General features: G+C 34.8%; 3 protein-coding genes across 3 annotated transcripts; 1 reads left to right on the top strand and 2 right to left on the bottom strand.

Annotated features, from left to right (window-relative positions):
• Positions 1 to 399: 399 nt before the first annotated feature.
• Positions 400 to 993, top strand: L3040_005106 (uncharacterized protein; the record flags this gene model as incomplete). Its single annotated transcript, XM_007296163.2, has 1 exon — positions 400 to 993. The coding sequence occupies one exon, from the start codon at positions 400 to 402 to the stop codon at positions 991 to 993; it is 594 nt and encodes a 197-aa protein (XP_007296225.2).
• Positions 994 to 21,370: 20,377 nt separating this feature from the next.
• On the bottom strand, positions 21,371 to 23,012 carry L3040_005105 (uncharacterized protein; the record flags this gene model as incomplete). The annotated part of the gene is made up of 4 exons (XM_007290950.1): positions 21,371 to 21,793; positions 21,913 to 21,975; positions 22,032 to 22,859; positions 22,950 to 23,012. The coding sequence occupies 4 exons, from the start codon at positions 23,010 to 23,012 to the stop codon at positions 21,371 to 21,373; spliced, it is 1,377 nt and encodes a 458-aa protein (XP_007291012.1).
• A 1,939-nt stretch (positions 23,013 to 24,951) lies between these two features.
• L3040_005104 (uncharacterized protein) lies at positions 24,952 to 25,654 on the bottom strand (the record flags this gene model as incomplete). The annotated part of the gene is made up of 4 exons (XM_066157222.1): positions 24,952 to 25,021; positions 25,077 to 25,206; positions 25,381 to 25,545; positions 25,642 to 25,654. 4 exons carry the CDS (start codon positions 25,652 to 25,654, stop codon positions 24,952 to 24,954), a joined length of 378 nt encoding a protein of 125 aa, XP_066011540.1.
• Between the last annotated feature and the right edge of the window lie 491 nt (positions 25,655 to 26,145).

The following is a 26,145-nucleotide window of genomic DNA, read 5'->3' as shown; positions in this document are numbered from 1 at the left end:
GAGGACGAACCACTTACCACAATCAACACGTCCATCTCGGTTAGCATTCGGGGACATTTCCAATTACACTTGCAATCGTATACCCAACAACACGTTGTGCTGGCCTTGCTACACCACACCGCTCGATTCCAAACGGCGGTGAAACCAGCTCGGTCAGACGATGCGGATGGTGTTGGTCAAAAGCTGAAAGGCAGCACCAGAGGAAGGAAGAAGGGAGGAGGAAGAAGGGAGGAGGAAGAAGGAAGAAGGAAGAAGGAAGAAGGCACAATGGCAACGACTGACCAACATCGTAATCGACATCTTCGTCAACATCAATATCGACAACCTCACCGTCGCCAGTCCTCCAGCCCTCTCCCGCAGGCACGCCTCTCCCACCCTCTCCCTCCGCTTCCTCTCCTTATGAACGACCTACGCCCGCAACTATCCATCACCACGCACCTCCCACCCGACAATGCCTACGCGATCAAGCGGTCCACTCGCAACTCTCCGTCTTCCTCCTCCTCCTCCCCCTCCTCCTTAGGTTCAACGCCCACGTCGTTCTCGCCGCCAGACCTGCTATCAGACCACGACCCGCCCAAGTACGAGCCCATGTTCGACTACCTGCGTTCGCGGCCCCAGCCGCCCTTCCCCCCCTCCCCCAGCTTTCCGCGACAATCGCCACCCCACCGGCCACATCGACCCTGCCCGGGGCCCGTACCCACAAGTGCCGTCGCGATACCGTACCGCGACAACCCCGACGGGCCGTTCGTGGTGACCATCGCCACCGACACGGATGGAGATGTGGATGCGGATGCAGGCCAGCCCCCACCGCCGTCTTACGAGGATCTGTACTGGCAGCAGGAGGCGGATGCGCGCAGCCTGATGCGCCAGTTCGACATGGATTCGAGTCCGGCCGAGCAGACGGAGGAGCTGGTCAAGTGGGTGGTGGCCATGCTGCTGATCTGCTTGACCGTTGCCGCGGTGGGTACAGCATTTAACTGGGGCCGGGATTGAACGAGGAGGGGAGAGGAGAGGGCCGTGTTGAACTTGATACCCTGGGTTTGGAGTTTGGCGTCTCGAGTTGGGCAACGGGAGGTTGTTGTTGGGGGAGGAGGCTGGGAATGGTGTACCGGTACAGGAAAGGGAGGAGACGGAATCAGATGAATGGAATGCATCGCTAATGGAATTCGCCGGCTCGTAATTTAATTTTTATCACGTGCTGCTCTCTTCGGTTTCATGAGACAGAAACGTCCCTTGCACGGAGCCCTGCTGTGTAGTGTAGGTAGGTATGCTCGCACCTTTTTATGATAGCTTTGCATCTTTGGGCATAAGGAAGTGTGTTGTTGCCGATACTCTGGCTCCAGATCTCTTATGGATCCGTTAATAACGTAACCTACTTATTACGTATGACTTGTGAAAGCGAGAAAGAAAAGGGGGGGAAAGAAGAAAAAAGAGAGAAAAAATAAAACGAAAAAAAAAAGAAGAAAGGGAAGAACGAGAAGAAAAAGAACAAAGGAAGAAAAAAAGGAAGAAAAAAAAGAAGAAAATAAGAAAGAAAATGAAAAAAAAAAAAAAAAAAAAAAATTGAAAGTAAAAATAAAAAAAAAATATATATATATATAAGAAAGAAGAAAAAAACGAAAAAAACAAGAAAAAACGAAACCAATAAAAAATATATATATATAAGAAAGAAGAAAAAAAAAAGAAAAAAAAGAAAAAAAAAGAAAGAAAAGAAAGAAAAGAGAGAAAAGAAAGAAATGAAAAAAAATGAAAAAAAAAATGAAAAAAAAATGAAAAAAAAAATAAAAAAAATAAAAAAAATAAAAAAAAAATGAAAAAATGAAAAAATGAAAAAGAAAAAAAAAAAAATGAAAAAATGAAAAAATAAAAAATTGAAAAATTAAAAAAATGAAAAAGAAAAAAAAATAAAAAAATAAAAAAATAAAAAAATAAAAAAAAAAAAAAATAAAAAAAAATAAAAAAATAAAAAAAAAAAAAAAAAAAAAAATAAAAAAATAAAAAAATAAAAAAATAAAAAAATAAAAAAATAAAAAAATAAAAAAATAAAAAAATAAAAAAATAAAAAAATAAAAAAATAAAAAAATAAAAAAATAAAAAAATAAAAAAATAAAAAAATAAAAAAATAAAGAAATTGAAAAAATTGAAAAAAATGAAAAGAAAGAAAAGAAAGAGAAGAAAAAAGAGAAGAAAAAAGAGAAGAAAGAGAAGAAAAAGAAGAAAGAGAAGAAAAAGAAGAAAAAGAAGAAAGAAAAGAAAAAAAGGGGAAAAAAAGAGGAAAAAAAAGGAAAAAAAAAGAAAGAAAAAAAAACGAAAGAAAAAAAAAAGAAAAAAAAGAGAAAAAAGAGAAAAAATTGAAAAAATTGTGTTGGATTGCTTCCAAGCGATTAGGAATATATTCGTAACTTCGTAAGGTCGTCAAAGTACTTGCAATTGCAAAACACTCGGTTGATAAAGTATTTGAATTCTGTTTGCTTCTCAAGGTTCAAAGGAGCTGATTCCTTTTATATGATTAAAAAGAATCACGTACACTAGCTAGCTAATAGGTTTACTTGTCAAGTTAAGGTCCTTTGACTGCTAATATGCTAAGCGAGGCATGCCAAGTGGCCCGTGAACCTTGGTTCACGGGTGAGCTCCCCAACTACTCCTACTACTACTACTACTACTAGCTAAGGTCGATATAAGTATACCGACACCGGCAACTCTCTCTTTAGCAAGCAGTGCCTTGCTAACTACTATATCGACTAAAAAAAAAAAGAAAGTAATCAAACAAAAAAAAAAAAAACAATCTTATCTTTCTTTTTCTTACAGCGGCCTTTCCACCTATCCATCTACTTGCACTTTCAAAGTATTAGTCAAAACTAGCTCTTGCAAAAAAGTATTAGCCTCGATTTTAGTTATAGCGTCAACAAGGTTAGATTTTCCTTCGATCTAGCGTACCTTAAAGAGCTCCCGCCTCTCGTATGATTCTCGAATAGCTATAATATCGATTATAAAGCGCTTTTCTTTAATAGTTCTTAGCTTTACTATGCACTCGTAAAGCGAATAAAAGTCAATGCACACTATTACGAAGAAGTTAGAGATTCTTAGTTAAGCCGTGATTTAAGCAAAAATAGTCGATATAGCAATAGCTATATCGATACTTAAAGACATAGCGTATAGCTTAAAAGCTAATACTGCCTTTATCACTTTCTTGCACTTTTATAACACTTAATAAAAGATATTACTCGTTAAAGTGAACTCGTTTTCACTTACGTAAGCTTTATTGCTAAGGATAGCTACGAAACCGATTTAAAAGCTAAAGTTAGCGTTATTAATAAACGCTCCGTCTACGAACACAAAGAGCTTCGCCGTTCTTAAGTTTAAAAGCACGTAATAGATCTTTCGAGTTAAGTAATCGATCAGCTATTAGATCATCTTATTAAAGGCTTTATAGTCTTCGTCTTTTAGTTCTTAATGCTAAGCAGCTATCGATAAAGCGCAAGATGCTTTTAAGTAGCAAATAGTAGTTAAATACGCCTTTCGAGCACGTTGCTTTAAATACTCTTTAGCCCGTATAGCTAAATCGAGCTTGATCATAGCAAGCCTTTTACTTTATTCTTTTTGCTCGATTAATAATCCGAACTCGTTTTTATTTAAAGATAGCTTGCATCTATTAAAAATCATCGGTTCGGCGTATATAAAGGTTTTTATTTCTTTGCTCTTTAGCTTGGATTTAACCAACTCCTTTTCCTCTTTTACCTTTATAGCTCGATTAATAACCATAAGAACATCGTCCGTTTATAAAGCAGCTATTCTTAATTGATCTTTATTAATTGATATAAAAAAGCAAAAGTCAAAGCTTAATTGCTTTATGTCGAAGTTGTTTATAAAGTGCTCGGAAAAACGCTTATACTAATGCGTCTTTGCCTCGAGGATACCGTATAAAAAGCTAATTATAAAGAACAAAGTGCCGGAAAGGAATCGATAAGTGATCTTTTTAAGTAGTCGTACGACGATTATTCGTATAAGCTTTATACTTGATTAAGTATAAGCTTAAGTGATATCTTTGCTATAAACTTAACACCCGTAGTCTTTTATTAGCGAAAGAGCTAAAGCATAACAGAGTCTTTAGCCCGCTCGCTGTATTATAAGCGACTCGATAAATACTTTTATTTTGCTTTTATCTTAAAAAGCTTAAACTACTATACGAGACTTTTCGTATAACGTAAGTGTTCTTTTGCTTTTGATCTTATTAATAAACTTAAATCCGAAGATCTTAACGCTTTTAATACGTAAGTCGATGCTCGAGATTATTTAAAAGATACTTTAAGCTATTAATCTAGCTAATTCTTTTGCTTTAAACTTTTAAAATAATGCTTTAAGGCTTTTAATAACTCTTTCGGCTCGTAGCTTAGTTAAAAGCTTATAGTCTCGGCGTTTTTTATCGGTAATAAATACTTCGGAGTCTTTAGTAAATAAAACGTAAAAATCGCTTTCTTTTTCGTTGAGCACGATCGAGATATTAAGATCGTACTTTTAATAAAGTATTTAGACTATCGGTATTATTAATCTTTAAGAATTAATAAGTTAAAGGTTAAAAAAGCTGTTTGCTAATCTTAGCGAGCTTTTTAAATTAAGCGACCTTAATAGATTAAGCGAATGTTGATGTTTAAGCGAATTTCGTAATTCTAGCTCTTTTTCGTTTTCGCTTTAATTTTCTTTTACTTTTACTTTAAATACTTGCAACTCTTTTAGCAGCTTTTCAACTTTAAAGTAGTAAAGTTTTATTAAGATTGACTTAAATTCCGTAAGTCTCGGATATATTACGGTGCACGTATGCTTTTGCTTATTAAGCAGTTGAAAAAGGTCTTTTTACTTTTGATTTTTCCGTTATACGAGTATTCGTAAACTAATAAAGAGGTTTAAAATATGCTTTATAATTGATCTATTCTTTCTCTTAAGCGCGTCCTTAACTTGCTTAGCGGCGTAGCATTTTCGTACTTCTTTTATAACTTTGTTAATAGCAGCAGCACGCTCTTAAGTAAACGCAGCAAGTCGATCTTGTTTCGTTAGCTTTAGTAAAGTCTTAAAAACGAAGAGTATAAAAACCAAGCTATTAAGTCCCGTTATATCGTTGATAGCTTTAATAGCTATTTAAAGCCGATCTTCTTTTAAAGTCTTAAGAAGCTCTTTTATAACGATCTTAAAAACGCGTCGTATAAAGACGTAGTAGCGTTCTATTAGTCCGACGCTATAATAAGCTTTTATAAGCATTTGCTTTAAAGTGCTGCTAATACTTTTAAAATAGCTTCGGAACGTTGCCGAATTGAAGTTGATTTCGAAATCGTGCACGACGTTTATAAAAGATCCGACGTAAATATTAACTTAATATCGATTGAATCTTTTAAGTAAATGCTATGCGGATATGCTTTTAAAGAAAATAACGGCTTAAAAATTAATAGAATCGCAAACGACGTGCAATACGTTCTTGCCGTTAAAGTATATTACGTTTACATATACCGTATCGTTGAAGTTAGTATTATCTTTAAACTTAATACTAAACCTTTTTAAAGAACGTCCGAATACTTAATAATAATAGCAAAACTTTTAGATATTATAAAGCAAATCCCGTTTAAATTCGTGCCCGGCCCTCTTAAAAACAATAGTAAATCGGCCTACTAAAAGGTGATTAAAACGCTTATAGATAGTCTTTAATTGCTCTTCCGTAAAGTAGTAATAAACGGTTTCGCCTTCGCTTTCGGTACTATAATAAGCAGCAGCGTACTTTTTACTTAATAGCATCTACACGTGCTTAAACATCCTTACTATTAATATTTCTTTCTCTTTTTAAACTAATACGTTTCGCAAATTATCTAAGATCACTTTATGCTTATTTATATCAGCTAATAAAAATAAGAAAGGTACGTCGCTTTTTACAACGTAGAACTCTATTTGACTTAAAAGAATATGTAAAGTAATTGCTTTAATAAAAGTAGCAAAGCCGATACTATATTTAACGGACTTCTTTCTTGCTCGAGATATATTCAATTAGATCTTAAAATACTTTTTTTAAAGTGCTCGTAATTAAAGCAAGCTAGCGATAAAGAAATTAGCTGCTCCGCTATTAATTATAAAGCTTATAAATACGTTTTCAAAGTACTTAAAGACTATATAAGTCTTTGCTTTGCTCGCGGGCATACGCGGATCTTGCTCGAGCATCTTTTAAGTTTGCATTTAATTAATAAAAGCGTAAAATGCCGTTTAAATCTTTAATTGTTTATATACTTCGTTAGCGTTAAAAGTGCTATAAGTAATCACAAAACCTTCCGATATATTAGCGTAGCTGCTCGATTCGAGCGGCTCGTCTAATAAGCTTACGATAAATTAATCGAATTCTTTCGTAAATATAAATAGCAAGCCTTTAATCGATGCTACGTATTAAAAGAATTTGCTTTTCGTCATCTTTTTTACGTCTTTAAAGCTTTAAAACTTAGCTACGAAAGCTTTGCGCTCGTCGAAGGTATAATTAATACTTTAATAACTTAGCTTTTTATAAACAAAACACTTTTTCTTACTTTTAATAGCTTTAGCAGCTTTCTTACCTTCGAAGTATTAACGGTTTTAAATAAAGCATTCGTATTTTTCGTTTAAATCGAAGTCAGCTTTTAAAGTGTTATATTAAAAGCAAGTATAATCGTATAACTCGTTAAAGCTCGCGTAAGCTTTAGCTTTAGCGGAAGGTCGAGAAGTCTTAATTGCAAACGCAATAGCTTTACGAATGTTAGCAATTGCGGCGGTAAAAGTAAACGTAAGGTTCATTCGTGCAATAGTAGTCTTTAATACGTTTTTATAAGCTGAATACAGCTTATCAGCAAAGCTCTTATCGTCTTTCAAACCTAGTCGTAATAAGCCTTAAATGCTTTTAAGCTTTTTAACGAGCTTCTTAAAGCACTCGCTAAGCGAAGTCCTTAGATTCTCTTTTTTAACCAAATCTAGCGAAATTTCTTTTTAACGATCGTATTTTGTTTGCCGCCGGTAATCAATCTTAAAGTAGTCTTTTATAGCAATAGCGTTCGTTTTAAACGTAAAAAGCTTGGCCTTGATTATATAATTATAATAAAAAGTTATAGCTTTTTTCGTAAGTATAATAAAGAATGCCGTTAAGTAATCGTTTAAAGTTAAACCGTACCGACTTGCTTAATTAGCAAAAATCTTTAATTAAGTTTTAAAATCATCGTCGAGCCTCGAATACTTCAGCTCTTTAAGAAAGCTTTTTGCAAACAAAGCTAACTCCTTTGCTTTTAAGTAAAGGTCTGTTGCTTTTAGCTTAAAAAAATCGTTTTTATTATCGTTAAAAGCGCTTAAAGTGCCGTACGCAAGCGTACCGTGCTTAGCTAATAATCGGATCGATAAAAAGTTACCGATATAATTGCTAATAGTCCGTCTTTTTTTAAAGTCTTTAAAAGGCTTATTTCCGGATCCGAGGTCTTTTAAGAATCCGTTTTCGAATCCTTTTAATAATCTAAAAAGGCCGTTTTTACTTCTTTCGTATCCGTATCTTCGATTTCTTTGCTAATCTCTTTCGTTCTTTTTTCGTCGGTTATCGTTAAGATCGCTAAAGTCATTCGAATCACCGGCTAAAACTTTAGCTTAATAATATCCGTACTTTTAAGCGCGCTTTTAGCGATTCTTATACTTTTAAGATCCTTTTTATCGATACGTAGCTTATTAAAAGATCTAAAGAGCTTATCGGTACGTCCGAAAGTGCTATATCCTTTCTTCGAGTTGCTAAAGTTAAGCACGGAAATCTGCACGTTATCTTTAATAAAAGCTGATTTTGTCCGAAATGCTCTTAAGTTTTAGCGGGTCCTCTTTTAACGTATAGCTTTCGTAGCTTCGATTGTTATTTAGTCCGATAATGATTTCAAAACCCTTATTATTATTGCTACTAAGCTTAAGCCTTTTAAAAAACTAAGTATAGCTCTTAAAAAAAAGGTTTAAAAGTCGTTAAAGTGATTTTGACTTTTATTATATAATTAGCGTATTGCGTAGCGATTATTAAATTAAAGATAAGTACGCTAAAGTACTTCGTCGTAGCCCTTCGTTTAATTATATAGCGTAAGTTTGTAATTCCGCTATTTACTTTATTATAGCTTTTATATTTCGTTTTATATCTCTTTTCTCTTTTAAAAATTCTTTTCGTAACTTTTAGATTTCTTTTCCTTTTTTTTTCTTGCTTAAAGTCTCTTTTTCCTTTTTTTTTAAGCTTCGCGGAAGTAAAGGTAGTTAAAGTGTAATATCCTCGTCGTTCGTAAGGTTTTCGACGGTTTACTTTGAATCGAAGCTTAAAAGTATTGCTTATTGCTTTTTTATTTCTTCGAAAGTTTATTAATACTGCTGCTCGTCGTTCAAAAGCTTGACTATTTTATTAGCGTAGCCTTTTTGCTTTAAAAAGCACTATACGCTTTTAGATAGCAAGTGTTTTTTAAAGCTAATAAAAGTAATAAACTTAAAGCTTCGTTTCGTATTATCTTTCGTTATCGTAAAGCTCGTTTAATCTTAGCGTAAAAAAACGTGCCGAAATAAGCTCTATAAGTCGTAATCCCTTAGCCTTTTACACTTCGCATTTAAGAAGTCTTTTACTATTGCTCGAGCCGTAATCTCATTATCGGGCCTTGCGTATAATAGCTCGTTTAAGTCAAATGAGATGCTCGATATCTCGTCGTTTAGTCTTTCCGAAAAGCTTAAAAGTCTTAGATATAGTGTTTCTTTTAGCTAAATAGTTAAGGGTTCCGTAAATAATGATAAGACTCGAAAGGTATAATATTTTGCTCTTTGTCGGCTAGACTCTTTATTTAAAGGTCTAGTTGCTCGATCGGTTATAATTATTATCTGTTCGTACGTAAATCGATCTTATTAGTTAAGTTTACTATATGTAGCAAGCGCGGCTCTATAGCTTTAAAAGTTATATAAAAGTGACTTGGTTCGGAATCACTCTTTTATAAGAATAAAAAAAAAATCGATAATATTGTGGTGGAGTTGCGGCTTTGTATTTGTTTTGTTCATGTATATAATACTGATGCTAGGCACTTTTGTTACGTGGGTGCGTTGCATGCCTTGGCCCTGCTAAGCACGTAGTTAAGTTACGTAATTAGGTCACGTATAAGCTTTTATATAAACAAGTAATTGGTTCTTTTTTAAACTAGTATTATATTATTACACAATATAATACACGTACTTATAACATACATTCGAGTATCCTTCGATCGTCTTCTTTCTTTTTCTTTATTTACTTACGATTCTATTATAGCTATATTTATATATATCTTTTGATTTGACGTTAAGTATATGTCGAAGCTCTTTCTCTTTATATATATTTAATAACTTACGCAAGGAATCGAACTAAAAGTTAATCTTTATACTTCTTTTAAATTTACTTTTTTTGCGAGAAGTTATATATTCGGAGTTTACGTTATACGCTAAGCTATTAACTATATGCTTTTGCGGTATTCTTTTAAAGAGTATTCGATACACGCTAAGCTAATAGTCAAGTGCTTTTGCATATGAGCTTCGAAGCTATTGCTTAAAAAGCGATCTTCTTTCGATTTGTGTCCGTCGAGCATATTACTCGGTATACTCGATAAATACTATTTAAAAAATCGTTATTTTAATTCGAAGATCGAGCTAGCTAAAGTTCAATTCGGTATTTATAAAGTTCTATTTATTTAAACCACTTTGCATAACGATATGCTCGAAGTATTATTCGTTTAATATACTTTACTTTTTTCGATTTAATATCGATTTTAATACGAGTCTACTACTCTTTTTTTTTAAAAAAAGTAAGCAGTAGCTAAGTACCGGAAATACTACGTTAAGCTTAAAAAGTTAAAAATTTAATATTTACTTTGCAACGGAGATTACGTATAAAAACTTCGAATTGCTTTCGAACATTTTTCGCTTTAATAAATAAAAGATACGACGAGCGGAAATAAGTATTATATAATTCGAAACCGTTTCGATATTGCATTATATTAAAAGCAAGTTATATGCTTGCATAGAAGCTCGGCTATTATTCGACTTCGTTTTTATTTTAATATACTTAATCTTAGCAATTACTTTCTCGCTTATTCGGATCTTACGTTTAAGAATTAAACGTATTATTAATATTATTTAATATATCGATTCGATTTCGATTATCTAGCTCGACGCGATCGATACTCAACTTTTTAATAAATCACTTTCAACGCATCGAGATCTTATATTTTTATAACATTTTTTTACGTATTTAATATTTATTATAAATTATATTTATTTTATTTTTATTATTTATTTACATTTATATCATTTTATCATTTTCGTTCTTTTTTCGTATCCGTTTCGAAACACATTTATACTTCAATCGATATTTATTAAACTTAATTTAACGGCTTTACGTTAAAACTTTCGAAAATCAAAAAGAGCTATGACTTTTTTAATTTAAAAGAATTTCGGACTTAGCGAAAATGCTATTCGCAAGTTAATCGAAGACGAAATGAAAAGGATTTAAGCTTTTTTACTTTTCGTAAATGCTTCGAATTACGTAAGTATCCGTAAACTTCTTTTTAAACTTAAAGCTTTTAAAATGCTTGCTTTCGATAAAGCTAATATTACGGATTATATTCGCTAGCTCGAACGAGCGTTTAAAAACTACGATATCGTTATTAATTCGAAAAAAAAACAATGCTTTACTAAATATAATATTTTTAGCTTTTTCGATTATAATATACGTTGCAATATCGAAAGCTTCGGCGGCTTTTTAAATCCGAAAATGACTTAGAACGACTTTAAATCGATAATTAAAAAAAAGTATAAAGCTTTCGATCTAGCTAAGTGAAAAGATAATATTAGCTTTTTAAACGACTTAAGCAATAAGTAGATAGTAAAAGAAAGAGCTTTTAAAGCGGAGCTTTTATAGTTCACTTAATAATTTAACTTTACGAGCTTTGCTTGCCTTGTTAATAAAAATATTATTAATAAGCAATTAAAATAAAAGTTTTTCGATTGCTTATTATTATCGATGCAAAATCGGACTTAAAAGAACGTTAAACTTAAGAAAGATCACTTGCAAACGTATAATATATAATATATTATAATTAGCGATTTAATTAAGCAAAAACAAATCATTACGAAACAAATTAAAGAATACGGCTACGCCGAAATCTTTAAAGCTTTTTCTCGTTATAATCTTTATTAAAACGAAAACTTTCGTTTTTAAGTACCGTTTATTATTTTTAAAAGCAAGCGAAACTTATACGTTTCGCTTTTTTATAGCACTTACTTTAATAATATTTATGCTTTTTTTTTTTATTGCGCAAGCATTATCGTTACAAGTTCGATTACTTCGTTTATCGATCTTAACTTAAAGATCGAAGCTTTTATAAAATAATTAACGAAAGTTAGTATTTACTTAAAACTTACCGATAGCTTCGCTTTCGTATCGAAAAAAGCTTATATAAACCTATTAAAAGCAGCTTAATACGAAAAGATTTAAAAGATCGCTTTGCATTAAGTTTATAAAATTAATATAATCGATACTTATTCGAATCGAAGCTACGTTATATCGAAAGAGAAACGGTCGTTAAACGATTTTACTTGCATTTTCTATTAATATTAATAGACTTTTAATCTATTTAACTATTAATAAAAGCTTTACAAATATTAAAATTAATATTATTTGTTTATGCTTTAATACGGATTAGCTTTTCACTTTAACGAAGCGGACTTAATATATATAAGACCGTATCGAAAAGAAATATTATCGATCTCGTTTCGGTTTTAAAACGATACTTTTAAATACGAGCAAGTTTTAAAAAAGGTTCGTAAGATAATAAATAATCTTAATCTTAAGCGTCGTTATAAAGCTTTAAAAGTATAACGAGAATCTATTAAAAAGGCTGCACGAAAACGCGTTAAAGCGCTTATTCGAGTAATTAACGGCGATAATGCAAAAGCTTTTCGTATTAACGATTTTAATACTTTAGATATAATTTGTTAACAATGCATTATATTAACGGATTTATATGCTCGCGTGTTTAATATAAAAGCTATTATTGTATTAATAAAGACTCGAGCACGCAACGCGGCTTTTCGAATTACGCTATACTCGTTAAAAGACGCTTTTTCGGTAAAAGCAAAAGTTTAATTTACTTATAATTAACTTAAAGTTACTTTCGCTAAGCTAATAAAAATAAATAAACTCGAGCTCGCTTATATCGCGATTTTCAATCGAAACGCTTTACGACCGAAAGATTTACGAAATCTGCTCGTTATATTGCTAAAAGCTTTTAAAGTTGTACTTAAGCTTAAAATTAAGCTTTTTAAGACTGCTAAATCATACGAAAAGCTTAATAAAGTAATCTTTTCTTTAAGAATAAACTACGAAGCGATTTGTATTAAGCTTTTAAAAAGGCGCGATTTATTTAAGAACTTAACTTTTAATAAGATTATTGCGTTTTTCGCTGCTTTTTTTACTTTTAAACGATCTTCTTTCGAAAGTATAATCGATAAGATAATTTAATAAACCTTTATTAGCGAAAGCGCTATTAATTGCTTTTAAGCTACGATTAGCGTTGCGAAAGTTTTAAAAGATTACTTAATTATAAATAGCAAGTTTATACTGAAGACGACGGATAATCCGATAAAAGACGGACTTGCTTCGAAGCTTTAGCGGCTTATTTAAAAAAAAAGTAATATCTCTTTATTTAATAGCGATCTATTTTGCAAAGTTACGGGTCGCTTTATTAATAAAGCGTTTTATCGTAAGAATTTACTCTTTTTTTTTTTTTTATTACTTCGACTTACGGCCGAATCATTAATAAAGCGGACTTTATACAAGTCTTTACTCGATTAAAACGGATCTTATATAAAGATACTATTGCTTAGCGGTCTTAGCTCGAACGCTTATTCGAATTCTTTTAAATAATTAAGCTTTAATTGCAAAAGAACATCCGTAGTAATTAAATTAAATATCGCTAACGCAATACGCTTTTCGCACTTAAAGCTCTTTCGATTTAAAAGCGGTTCTACTTTATTTTTATTATCGGCTTTATCTCGACTCTTTTTATAGCTATGTTTTACGGTATTTTTTAATTTTAATATCTCTTTTTCGATTAATTTATTCGTAAAGATCGGCGTACTTTACGGACTTTAATCGAAAATAATACGGAACTTTTTTCGACGGAAATCGATTTAGCTTTAACGTTTAATTAACTATTCTTTAAATACTTTTATTATCATTCGCTAACTCTTAAAGTTATTATTAGTATATTCGAATAATCTTTTATTATTAATACGCGAATTATACTCGATATAAATGCGAAAGTTAGCGTTATCACTTATAACGCTACGATTAAATTCGAAGTCTTTATAGCTTACGATTAAAAGATAAGCTTTTAAATAATCACCGGTTTATTATCACGCTTTATTAAATACGCCGATAACGTATTTATTAATATCGAAAGTGCTACGATCCGTACTTGATTCTACGTTATAAATTCGTTAAAATTTCGATTTATATTCGGTTATCTTTTTATACGCAAAGCAAAAATAAGTCTTCGATACTTTTTAAATTATAAAAGTAGCTTTATTATTATAATAATTATTAATCCGTTTACGAGCTAAGTTACTTAAGCTAAAGTAAGCGATAAAACGAATTAATACGACGAAGCCGTCGATCGCTTAAAAAAGCAAAGTATAAGCTTTATTTATTACGATAAGTTTTCGAGTAATAGCAATAGCGACTTAGAAAATTAATAACCGGCCTTGTTAAAAGCGCTAAAGTCGATATATTAAAAGCTTTTTGCTATTCGCTTAGTTTCGAAAGCGAAACGTTGCAATATCGAAAAAAAGACGACTTTATTATTTAAAAGTAGTTTATCGATGTTTTTGCTTTTACGAAATGCGATATTTTAACAACTTATTAAATAGATACCGTTAGCACTAATAACTTTATGACCCGCTGCTACGATTATATCGATTATTAAAATTCGATACTTTATCGGATTCGAAAAGAAATCTTTTCGAACTTAATTAAAATATTTAATATATATAAAATTAAAAATAAAAAGATCAAGCTAATTAACGAAGCAGACGGCGTAAAAGCAGCATTAAATAGCAAGGTTAATTAATACGAGCTATCGAAGGTTAAGAATACGTTATAAAAACAAGTAAGAGAATATAAGCAATACTTTTTTTCGCGTATTATTGATATACCGAAAGGCTTTCGAATCACACTCGAACGTATAGCGAACTTAAATGTCGATAATACTTTACGGCTTAAAGAAAAGGATTTATTTAAAAAGATAATACTAAGCAAAAAAAATCAATTACATTCGCTTAGCAAAAGTGCGATAAGTTTTACGACGACGTTTTACTACCGATTAAGCTTAAAATTATCTTATATACGGCTTAATAAGCTTTTAACTACTCGTATCCGAAAGCTTTATAGCTTATTATTATTAAAATGCTTTAAGACAAGCTTAATAAAAGAGTTTTAAAGTATTACGAAAGACTATATCGAAATCAATAATTCTTAATAGCTAAAAAGCAGCCGAGTTAATACCGACTTATTAACTTAGCAACTTTACTTAATACAATTATACGGAGAGACGCTAATCTACCTTTAATTGTAAATGAGTTTGCTAAAGAGTTTTTTAATTATTAAATAGCTAGCTTAATCGACTTTTATTCGAGCTATAATTAGCAAACACTTTATTAATCGAATAAAGACTTTATCGCTTTTTTTATACCGTTAAGTCTTTTCCGATGCATTACTTTTTCGCAAAGTGCTATAAACTCGATAGCTTAATTCGTTCGAATAATTAATCTTATTTTAAAGCTTTTGCAACTTAAAGTTTTTATATTATTTATCGACGATATTAAAGTAAAAAGATTATAAACTAATTATTCCGACGAAAAAGCATTTTCGAGTATACGTTGATTCGTGCTCGAACATATTTAAAATATTAATAAGACTTTAAAACGGATTAAGCGCGTTAATATTATAATCGAAGAAAAATTATAATTCTATCGAGATAAAATAAATATAATAAGATTCGTATACAATTCGAAAGGTCGGAAACCCGCTGCGGATAAGATTATTAAGATTAATAATTAAAAAACTTTCGAAAACGTTATTAAAATTAAAAGATTTTTAAGCTTTTGCTTTTATTTTTGCATTTAAATTAAAAGATTCGTATATATTGTTAACTTTTTTTATAACTTTATAAAAAAAGATATAAATTAATAATAAATCGAAGCGCATTCGAAAGCTATGCGAATGTTATAAAACGCTTTAACGACGGCTTCGATTTTAATTAAGATCGATTACGAAGATCAAAACAAAAAGATAATAATAAAAACGGACGCTAGCTTAAAAAGATAAAGAAGATATATCGGCTAACGCGAGACTACTTTTAATAAAGTGTAACCGACTCGGTACGAGTTTAAAGCTTAAACGAAAGTAAAACGGAATTACGACGCTATTAAACGAAAGTGCCGCGAAGTACTTAAAGTCTTTAAAAAACTTAAGCTATAAATTATTAAAATGCACTTTATTTTCGAAACTAACGCTAAAGTGCTCGTTACTTAGCTTTAATAAAGAGCTATTAATATATTCTTGGCTTTAATTATACGCTAATTAGCTTAAATTAATCTTTTCGATTTTAAAGTCCGATATATCTTTAATAAAGATTATATCGCTACCGATGCATTATCGAGACGACTACGGCACTTCGATGATTCAAGCGAAAAAGATAAAAATAAGTTCGATAATAACTTACTAATTGATTTAAGACTTATTAAAGCTCGAGACAGCTTTAAAGAACTTTCGACGAACCTTTTAATAAATATTCGCTAATTTATTTTTAAAAATATATTTTAACGCTTAAAAGAAGCGGAGAATGCAAACTTAAACGAATCTAACGACGATTACGATTACGAAAGTCTTTTAAACTTAATCGAATACTCTTTAAAATCAATTCGAATAATTACTTTCTTAACGACTTTACGAAGATTTAAAGACTTAAATAAAATAAAATATTATAAATTTAAAAAAAAAGCTATTAAATACGAAGTAAACGATAAGAAACTTTAAAGACTCTCGACGAAAAGTCTTTTTCTTCGATTAATAATCGATAAGCTTTCGATTAAAACGAATATTATTATAGCTTATTACGATAAGAATAGTTATAAAAGCCGTAAATCGATTTATTATTATGTTTTTTAGCGCTATTTCTAGAATAAATGCTATACGAACGTTAAACGATTCGTTAAGACTTATAAAGAATGCTAGCACCGAGCAGCTAATAAGCTCGAGAAACTATTATATCTTATTCGATTTAATAACTTAATAAAACGCTAAGCTATCGATATCACTTATCTACTTGCACGCAATAGCAAAAGCTACTTAATTATTATTAAAAATAATATAAGTAAATAAGTCGAAGCGAAAGCGATTCGAACTCGAGACTCGCTTTTAATAGCTAAGTTTATTTAAAAAGATATTATTTACCGTTATAAGATTTTCTTTTAACTAATAATCGACGGAGGTTCGGAGTTTAAAAAAGAAATAATCGACTTACTTAATAATTAAAAAATCAATTAAGTCGTAGTTTTAGCATACTACTTTTAAGCGAATAAAATAATAAAACGCGGTTACGGATTAATTAAAAACGTATTAAATAAGCTTAAAAGCATCGATTAAATTGCGCAACTGCTAGCCGTTTTATTCGCCGACCGCACTTCGATGTATACTTTTATTAGATTCACCTTTTTTTATATAATATATAATAAAAAAGCAATGCTTTCGATTAAAACTCGAATTTAATTTTAAGCTACGTTATTTTAAAAGCTAATAATTAATCGTATTAAGCTTATCGAATTAAAAGTACGTTAGTTTCGAATGCGAAACGAAAATGCTACGAAAGCTATACTTAAGAAAACCCGCTATCGTTAAAAAAGAAAAGATGCTTTTAATAATAAAAAGAACTTTCGAATTAAACTCTTAAAAGTAAGCGACTTAATCTTTAAGCACGACTCGGTACGTAAGATAGATATATTTAACGTTAAAAAGCTAGATTTTCAATAGCTTAGCTTTTATTAAATTTCGTCGGTAAATATAAAAGGATATTATAAGTTGAAAAAGCTAAAAAAAAACGAGGCTTTATTAAATAAAATATTTATTAGCAATCGATTAAAAAAGTTTTACGTGCGATACACTTTCGAAGCGTTATTATTTCGCTTTAAGCCTTAAATAAAAAGATCTTTAAAACAGCTTTTATTAAATAAAATAACCGAGTCTAGCTTTTAAATCAAGCGCTTAAATAGATTTATCATTCGATTACTTAACCTTACGGAAGAGCAACGAAGCTAATACGCAAGAGTTTTTATAAGCAATAATGAAAAAGCAATAAAGAATGATTAAGTTATAAAAGCATAATTATCCGTAAAAGAAAAACGAGTTTAAATTTGATTTTTTTTTTTTTTTTTTTAGTTTAGTTTTCTTTGTTTTCTTTTTTTTATACTCTTTTTATTTCTTTTTTTATATTAAAAAGCTTTACGTCATTATACTTATATGCTTTCGATCTATTATATACGAGCATATTATATATATAAAGCGGATCTTATTCGAAGGCTAATTAAAAAGAGCATACGAAAAATCTATTATATTAACTATTTAATAAGCTGCCGATACGCGATAAAAAACCTTTTCGACTTTATAACTTAAAGCTAAATAGAATAATACGAAAGCTTTTCGCAGCACTTTAAGCATTGCTTTTACTTTTCGAAGTCTTATTAATATTGCTACGACTCGAACCTTTCGAAGAACTATTAGTATTGCCGCGGTTAAAAGCTTAGCGAGCACTTTAGCGGAGCTTTTTCGCAATAAAAAGTGCTAGCGATTCCGAAGATAAAGATGAAAAGGACGAGGACTTTTTAATAATTTATTATAATCAAATCGAAAAAAAATTATAAAAAGTTCGTAATATATACTTACGCGATTAAAGAAATTACTTAGCAAAGTATTATTTCGATCTATTATAGCTAAGATTTAACGTAGCAAATCTAGCGAAGCTAGATCGACGGTAATAGCGGCGGCAAGTAAGCGTAACGCCGAAACGAGATTTAAGTTAATTAAAAGACTTTTAGCATTAGCGGCGGCAAAAGAAACAGCGGCGATACGAGCTCGAAAAAAAGAAAAAGCATTATTAACTCGAAAAGCAAAAGCACGACGAGTCTTTATAAAAAAGTTATTTGCAATTATGCTTTTACGAAAAACGTCGTCGGCCGTTTTAGTTTTATTATTTATAACTATTATCGCATCTATTAAAACTATGCCGGCGCTAACGACTTTTGCGGAAAGCTATCGAATCGAAATCAAAACGAGTATAAAACGGAAAGTAAAATAACTTACGAAGATGTAAGTTGATTTAATAGCACGGTAACGCTTGTATTTAATAGATTTATCGAAAAAGAAAATGCACCGATTCGTAGCATTATCGATAATTTTGCTTGCGTAGCTTACGCATCGAAAGCAAATCGAAAACATAATAATAGAAAATAAAGTTAATAAGTAATAATGCTAAAAGGAAAATAAAAAAGTATAAAGTTGATATAAAAAAAAAGTATTGTTTATAGCAAGATCTCGAGTATATACTACCGCTTTTATTTTTTTTATTACGTTACCGCTTTAAGCTTCGCGTTATTACCGATTCGGTAATGCGTTATTACTTAACCGCTTAAATCGGCGCACGCTTATTTTAATAATAATATTAACGCTCGAATTAATATTATTCTTATAATTAAATAAAAGTGCTATAAAAGATATAAAAAAGAGTTAGACTCGAAAGATTATTTTGCATTTTCGTTGCTATTTTTATCTTTTTTATTATATTACGTACGCTTTTATATTAACACCGATCCGGCGATGCATTTTTAAATAGTATTTTAAGACCGTATTGCGACTATGCAATTCGGCTATATGCTCGTTTTACAAACACAACTTTATTACTTTAATAAAAAGTGATTCGAAAGCGAGTTTGATTCGAAAGAAAGACGTATATAATAAAGTTGCGGCTTTATATTTGTTTTATTTATATATATAGTATTAATGCTAAGCATTTTTATTACGTAGATGCGCTGCATGCTTTAGCCTTATTAATCACGTAATTAAGTTACGTAATTAAGTCACGTGCAGGCTCTTATATAAACAAGTAATTAATTCTTCTTTAAACTAGCACTACATTATTATATAATATAATATACGTACTTATAGCACACATTCGAGTGTCTTTCGATCGTCTTCCTTCTTCTTTTTTATTTACTTACGATTCTATTATAGTTATATTCACATATATCTCTTGATTTGACGTTGGGTATATGTCGGAGCTCTTTCCTTCCATAATATAAGCAAGCGACTTAATACGGAATCGCTCTTCCGTTGTAAAAGAAAAGTATCGTAATAAAAAGTATCTTCGCTATAAAGTCCTAGCTTCTTTATAATTGATCACTTAATAGTAAATCAATTATTAATCAATGTTAGATTGCTTTTAAGCGATTTAAGAATATATTCGTAACTTCGTAAGGTCGTTAAAGTACTTGCAATTGCAAAACACTCGGTTGATAAAGTATTTGAATTCTGTCTGCTTCTCAAGGTTTAAAAGAGCTGATTCCTTCTATATAATTAAAAAGAATCACGTGCACTAGCTAGCTAATAAGTTTACTTATCAAGTTAAAGTCTTTTGACTGCTAATATGCTAAGCGAAGCATGCCAAGTGGCCCGTGAACCCTGGTTCACGAGTGAGCTCCCCAACTACTCCTACTACTACTACTACTACTAGCTAAGGTCGATATGGGTATACCGACAAATTGAAAAAATTGAAAAAATTGAAAAATTGAAAAAAGAGAAAAAAAAACGAAAAAAATAAAAATAAAAAGAATAAAAAAAAAAAAAATTGAAAAGAATAAAAGAAATAAAAGAAATAAAAGAAAAAAGAGAAAAAGAGAAGAAAGAGAAGAAAGAGAAAGAAGAGAAAAAAGAGAGAAAAGAGAAAAAGGGAAGAAAGAGAAGAAAGAGAAGAAAGAGAAGAAAAAGAAGAAGAAAAAGAAAAAAATGAAAAAAAATGAAAAAAAATGAAAAAAAGAAGAAAAAAAAGAAAAAGAAGAAAGAAGAGAAAGAAGAGAAAGAAATGAAAAAAGAGAAAAAAGAGAAAAAGAGAAAAAGAGAAAAAGAGAAAAAGAGAAAAAGAGAAAAAGAGAAAAAGAGAAAAAGAGAAAAAGAGAAAAAGAGAAAAAATAAAAAAAAAATAAAAAAAAAATATTTTTTTAAAAAAGATTAAAAAAGAAAAAAAAAAAAAAAAAAAAAAAGAAAAAAAGAGAAAAAAAAGGGAGAAAAAAGAGAAAAAAAAGAGGAAAAAAAAAAAAGGAAAGATGCTTCCTATTCTGATCCGAGGAAAGAGAAATCATCGGTTGCATTTTATATGGGTTTGGATGCTTTAGTATATCAGTATATATCAGTATATATCAGTATATCAATATATATATACCGTATATACTCACCTTCCTTACCTTCCTCACCTTCTTCACCTTTTTCTTTATCTTTTTCTCTTTTTTTTTCCTTTTCTTAACTGCCTTGCCTTGCCTTGCCTTCACACCTCTCATCTCATCTCATCTCATCCCATCCCACCCATCCCGAAGCAAAGCAACCAATCAATTAACGAACGAACAAACGAACGCGCTTCAAAATCAAAACAGCAAAGGCAAAAGGCAGAGAAAGGCAAGAGCAGCCTTGTAAAAACAACTTACCTATAGGAATCGAATCGAACCGAATCGAACTATTACCATCTCCCTCGCTTCGCTTGCGCTTTGCCCTTTGCGCTTTGCGGTACCTTCTTCTTTTCTTTCCTTCCTTTTTTTTTTTTTTTTTTTTTTCCCCATCCTGTATAAAGGACTTAACTATCAAAGCCTGGGCTACTAAACTCAAGACGCAAGATTTCTCTTCTCGCGACCTGAGTTCTTTCTTCGCCAGATGTGCTACCTACGTCTCGTGATGTTTTTTTTCTCTGTCGTGTATGTGCGGATCTCGAGGCGGTGGTGCTTTGTAGAGGAGAGGAGAAGGAGGAAGGGGAGATGGGCGTTATAATAATTTTAATTTTAATTTTATTTCTTTTAAAAAAAAATTGTCGTGTATTTATCGAAGTATGTATATGTAAATGTATATTATGTATTGCAAATATTACAGTTAACCTTCCTTCTACTTGCTTGAAAGTCCCCGCTCTTGCTGGCTGGCGGCGACGACGGATGCTTGATAGGTACAAGTATACATGTACCGGTATGTACGCATACTTCGGGACATCTAAGCGTTGCCGGCGTCCTCTTTGTGCCCTCGCCCGATCGCCTCCGCGAGCAGAGCCATAGCCGTAGCCGTGGGGTGCGGTTCCCGCTCTGCAGCAGCAGCAGCAGCTGGGCTTTCCTCGTCCTCTCCTCCCCGGGTCTCGGTGAGGGTTTGGGAGGCTTCGTCGCTCGGGGGTTCCGACACCGCCAATACGGGAGTCGGAGCTTCTTCTGGATGGGCGCTGGCTGCGTCGGGAGGAGAGTCCTCGGTCACGGCCGATGTGGGAGGGGGTGATGGAGGGGCGAGCTCGTCTGCAGTCTGGGCGGGAGCGGTGCTGCTGCTGCTGCTGCTGCTGCTGCTGCTGCTGCTCTTGCCGATGACGAGTGCCTGGGGAGGGGGATGGATCTCCTGTTCCGTGTCGACGACAGGTGTTGATTCAGGGGCCTGTTTGCAGGTCAGTATATCTGTTGTATCCTGTTCTCGCTTCTACTGCTCGCTCTCGCTTCAACTTTTTTTTTAAAAAAAAAAAAAAAAAAAAAAAAAAAACCCATTTCAGTACTTACACTGACCACACTCGTCTTCTCGCCCTCTCTATGAAGCCCGTACGTGGCATCCGCATCCTCATCCTGTCGCCGTTAGCATTCCTCCCATCTCGGATATCCATATAGAAGCGAGGAAATACCAGCAGTCCAAAGGAGACATATTGGTGTCCTAACCTTGCCTCCTCCCCCTTCTCTTCGGGAATCAGCTCGGCGACCGGCTCAGCGAAGTGCACCGCCAGCGGCTTAGGCGTGTCGTCGATTGCAGCCGGCGTCTCGAGACCGGTGATCGGGGCGGGGGCTGGAAATCCGTCGGCGGGGGCAAAGGTTCCCTCCTCTTCTTCGTCTTCTCCTTGTTCTTGCCGTTCATGTTCCTGTGCAGGCAGCGTGTCAGAAGAGGTGATGATGCTGGTGGTAGATGGTTCTTCGGAGGTGGCTTCGTGTGCTGGGACGAAGGAGGTGGCGGTGCTCTCAAAGGACTGCGAGACTGGCTCGTCCTTTGCAGCTTTCTCTTCCTCCGCAAGAGCCGGTTTCTGGTCCTCGTCAACTATAGGAGCCGACTCGCTCATCGTCCCCTCTTCTTGCGCAGCCACTTGCGCGGCGTCCTCGCTCTTCTGCTCTCCGACTTGCTCTGAAGTAGTCTCGTAGATATCTGAGTCTCCTTCCTCGCGCTGTGCCTGTTCTTCAGTAATCGGTGTAGACTTCTCATCGCTCTTCGCTTCCCTCTTCTCTTCCTCAACAACAGCCTCCTGACCTCCCTCCTCCTCAACCTCCTCCTCCTTCACCTCACTAAAGCCATCGCCCTCAACCCCAGAAACACCCTCTCCACAGCCCAGCCCGACACCAGCAACAGCAACAGCTGTTCTCAACGCATCAACAAATACAGTCAACGCAGCTTCCACATTCAGAGCCGCCTCGCGAGCATCAAGCGCCGCCTCTCTAGCGTCGAGCCGCTGCTCGCGAAGCGTAAGCTACAACACAAACATCAGCTCTTCATCCATCGGTGGCTGTAAGAAGTCGGAAGAACTAAAATTCATCAAGGTCGGAGGGAGGAAACGTACGGCTGCATCTCTGGTAGCGAGATCGTTACACGACGACGCCGTGTTGACGCTGATAGCAGCCATCTCCACCTATCTGTCCATCAACCAGTCAGCATGAACTGAGATGAAATGAAATGAAACGAACAGAAGTGTTCCAATCGGAGAAATATCCTACTTCTGTCCGCTCCGAGGATATAAGGAGAAAGTAAGTAGATGCTAGATCAATGACATGCAGTATGCATGTAAGAGGTATAAGGTATGCAAAAGGCACCAATCTTGCTTGCTTCTCTGTCTTCTCAGCTGAGCCGAACCAAGGGGGTGATGAATGGAACACACACACACACACACATATATATATACAAATAGTATCTACACGCCCATCTCTCCTCCTCTCTTCTCGTGGACATCTCTCCCACGCCACACGGAAACAACACCCATCCAATCTCTTTTCCCTGCGACAGAGGCGCCAGAGCTAAGAAAACAAACAACAACCCAAGCGACGAACACGCGACAAGCGAGCCTGCCCTCATCTCACACTGGTTGAGACCAACTTACCGTACCGTACCGTGCTTTACCGTGCTTTACCCAGTGGTGACTACCTAACTAACAACCCTCAGCCGCTTACGTATCTAGCCCGACTAACGGTATAACCGTGACGCTTTTAGGCAGAAGCGCGAAAATAAAACAGCGGATAACGTACCGGTAGGTATATAGCCGCCCGTTACGTCACGTCCCTTCGCGTCACGGAAACATGAAGCGTGACTCGCTCGCTTGCTCGCGTAGCACAGTCCTAAGATAATATAGCACGGCACAGCACGCGGACAGACTCACTTATCTTGCCTACCGGTACCTCTGCTATCTCCCGACGGGGCTAGTAACTGCTAGCAAGCAGAGAGCCATTCATTCATTTATTCTATTCATTCTATTCCATTGCATTTCCCATACCGCGCTTATAGATAAAGAATACTTGGAAAATAAAAAGAAAAGAAAGAAAAGAAAAAGAAAAAAAAGAAAAAAACACCGGAAAGGATGCATACACGACTGACTCGATACCAATACACTACCGGTACATACGCAACGTAAGTGTGCCTATACCTTCAGGAGAGATAGGTTACCTAGCTATGGCTCGTATTATAGCAAGGCGGCTGCGGCAATAGGGCGTCGGTCGGTATCTATCTACCGGTACCTACCTACCTATTTAAAGCTGTCTGTCATCTGTACTGTTCTTTTCCGCATAACTAGAGCGCGCATATACGTACGCACGCACGCCAGCCTGTCTGTCTGTCTTTCTGACTCTATCGCTTTCTCTAGACTCTAGATCTTCTCTCTGATCTGCTAAGGCGTAAACACGAGCGATCTTGAATCAAGCCACTTGGCCTTGATACGAAGTTGCGCGACACTACTTACTATGCAGCTACCTACATGTAGGTAGTACTCCTTGTAAACATACCCGACAGAAGACCGGAAACGCAAGTACAGTATCATGCTTTAAAAGATTGATCGCTTGTTGGGCTTTTCCGTCTGCGTATCTACCTACGGTACTGTAGCATCTGGTAGTGCGCCGCTAAACAACTCGTAAAAGAAAACGCGCATACGTTCTACCGACAGCCTGCAGACTAATCGGCGAATCGTTCTTTGTAGCCTGCCGCGCTAAACTCACTTCGATTTAGATATCCTCGCTATACCTGTCCTTTTCGTTCCGCGGTTTGTATTGAGTCTTCCGCCGTCTTTCGCAACTTTGAATTTATCAACTGGGGATACCAGCGCGAGGTAATCCAGCAAGTTCGTTCTACTGACTCGAGTAGCCCCGCCACTTGGCCGCGGATCGCCCGGCGGGCGTTGACGTGACATCAACCATGCCCTCGAGCTCATCTGTTAGGGAGATGGATGTTGCGGTTGAGGTACAGAGAGCGCTGTAGCCGGCTCTGTATTTGTCGCGACGCGGGGTTGAGGACCAGAAGGGTGGCACGGTATGGAATACCACGTAGGGCTTGTCTTTTACAATGTATTTGGTAATTGTTCGTCAAAGCTCCGAGAATGATTCTCGCGCTGCGAGTTTCTTCAGCAGCACCATCGCAGAAATAAAGCTTTGCCTGCGTCCTGTAAGAGAAAGATCCGGAAAAAAAAAAGGCTGGAAGAGGCTCTTACGATAATCTCTTAAATATTGTCGTGTTTAGAGGATTCCAGCCGACGAGCTGAACGGTTCCGTTCCCCTTCAGTTGCCTACGCTTCAGTGCATGTTCAAGGGCTCGGGTAGGGAGGAATTCAGTGATACAGTCTATCTATCTCTATCATCAGCCTCAGTCCAATGAAGAAGGGGATGAGACGTACAGCTTTCTATGCCAGAGCCGCCCGGCGCGAGAAGGACTTAGTGACAGCCAGTGAACTGATCTTTCCCCTCGCCAGCTGCGCAACCAAGTCCTCGACATAGCTCTCCGGAATCTTGACCTACCCGCAGTCAGGCACTGCTTTGCCAAGGGGATGGTGTTGGTGGACGTAGGTATGCCCGTGATTGCCGGGAGACCAGATTCAACAGCAGCGATTGTAGCACCGCGGTGCTTTTGCCGATCTGTTGCTATCTCCTCACGTTTCGCCCCGGATACTATTGTTACTGTTGCTGCTATTATCAGTTGATTAGATAAGAGAGAAGAGATTGAACCGAGACGCGTAGAATCTGAGAGAATGGAATGATTATTTGCTGCTATATATATACATATGAGCCTCATGGCCAGCACGACGCGGAACGGCCATCTGCATTTGACAGAGTGGGATGGGGAGAGAAGAGGTATGGCAGACACAGCTTGGTAGGGGATTGATCCGAATCCAGGATGCAGCTGCTGGCCCAACAGAGTACCCTATCACGTGATACAGACTAGAACTCGATTTGATTATTTCTTTCCTTCAATGCGATTGTTGGGAGAATTTTTCAGTTAGACCCCAATTACAACATCAGATTCTGTGTTCGATCAAGAAAATAGAACATAATATCGCTGTTTTCGGCTCCCGAGCAACACAAGTACTACTACCCCCACACCCACCTTGGCTCATGGCTTATCCTCGGATGCAAATTCGAGCATTGAGAATATAGATGCTAATTTTTTCGGCCGTTACATCTCCACAACCACCCTCGGTCGTCTAGTTGGTTTATGGCGTCGGACTGTAATTGCATCAGTAACATCCGAATGTCGCGCGTACGTGCATCCCAACTTCCAGACCC

This window comes from Drepanopeziza brunnea (genome assembly GCF_022702325.1).
Source record: "Drepanopeziza brunnea f. sp. 'multigermtubi' strain 214-2 chromosome Unknown ctg8, whole genome shotgun sequence".
NCBI lineage: Eukaryota > Fungi > Ascomycota > Leotiomycetes > Helotiales > Drepanopezizaceae > Drepanopeziza > Drepanopeziza brunnea.
Note: the sequence above shows the minus strand (reverse complement) of the source record. Positions and strands in the feature narration are given on the sequence as shown.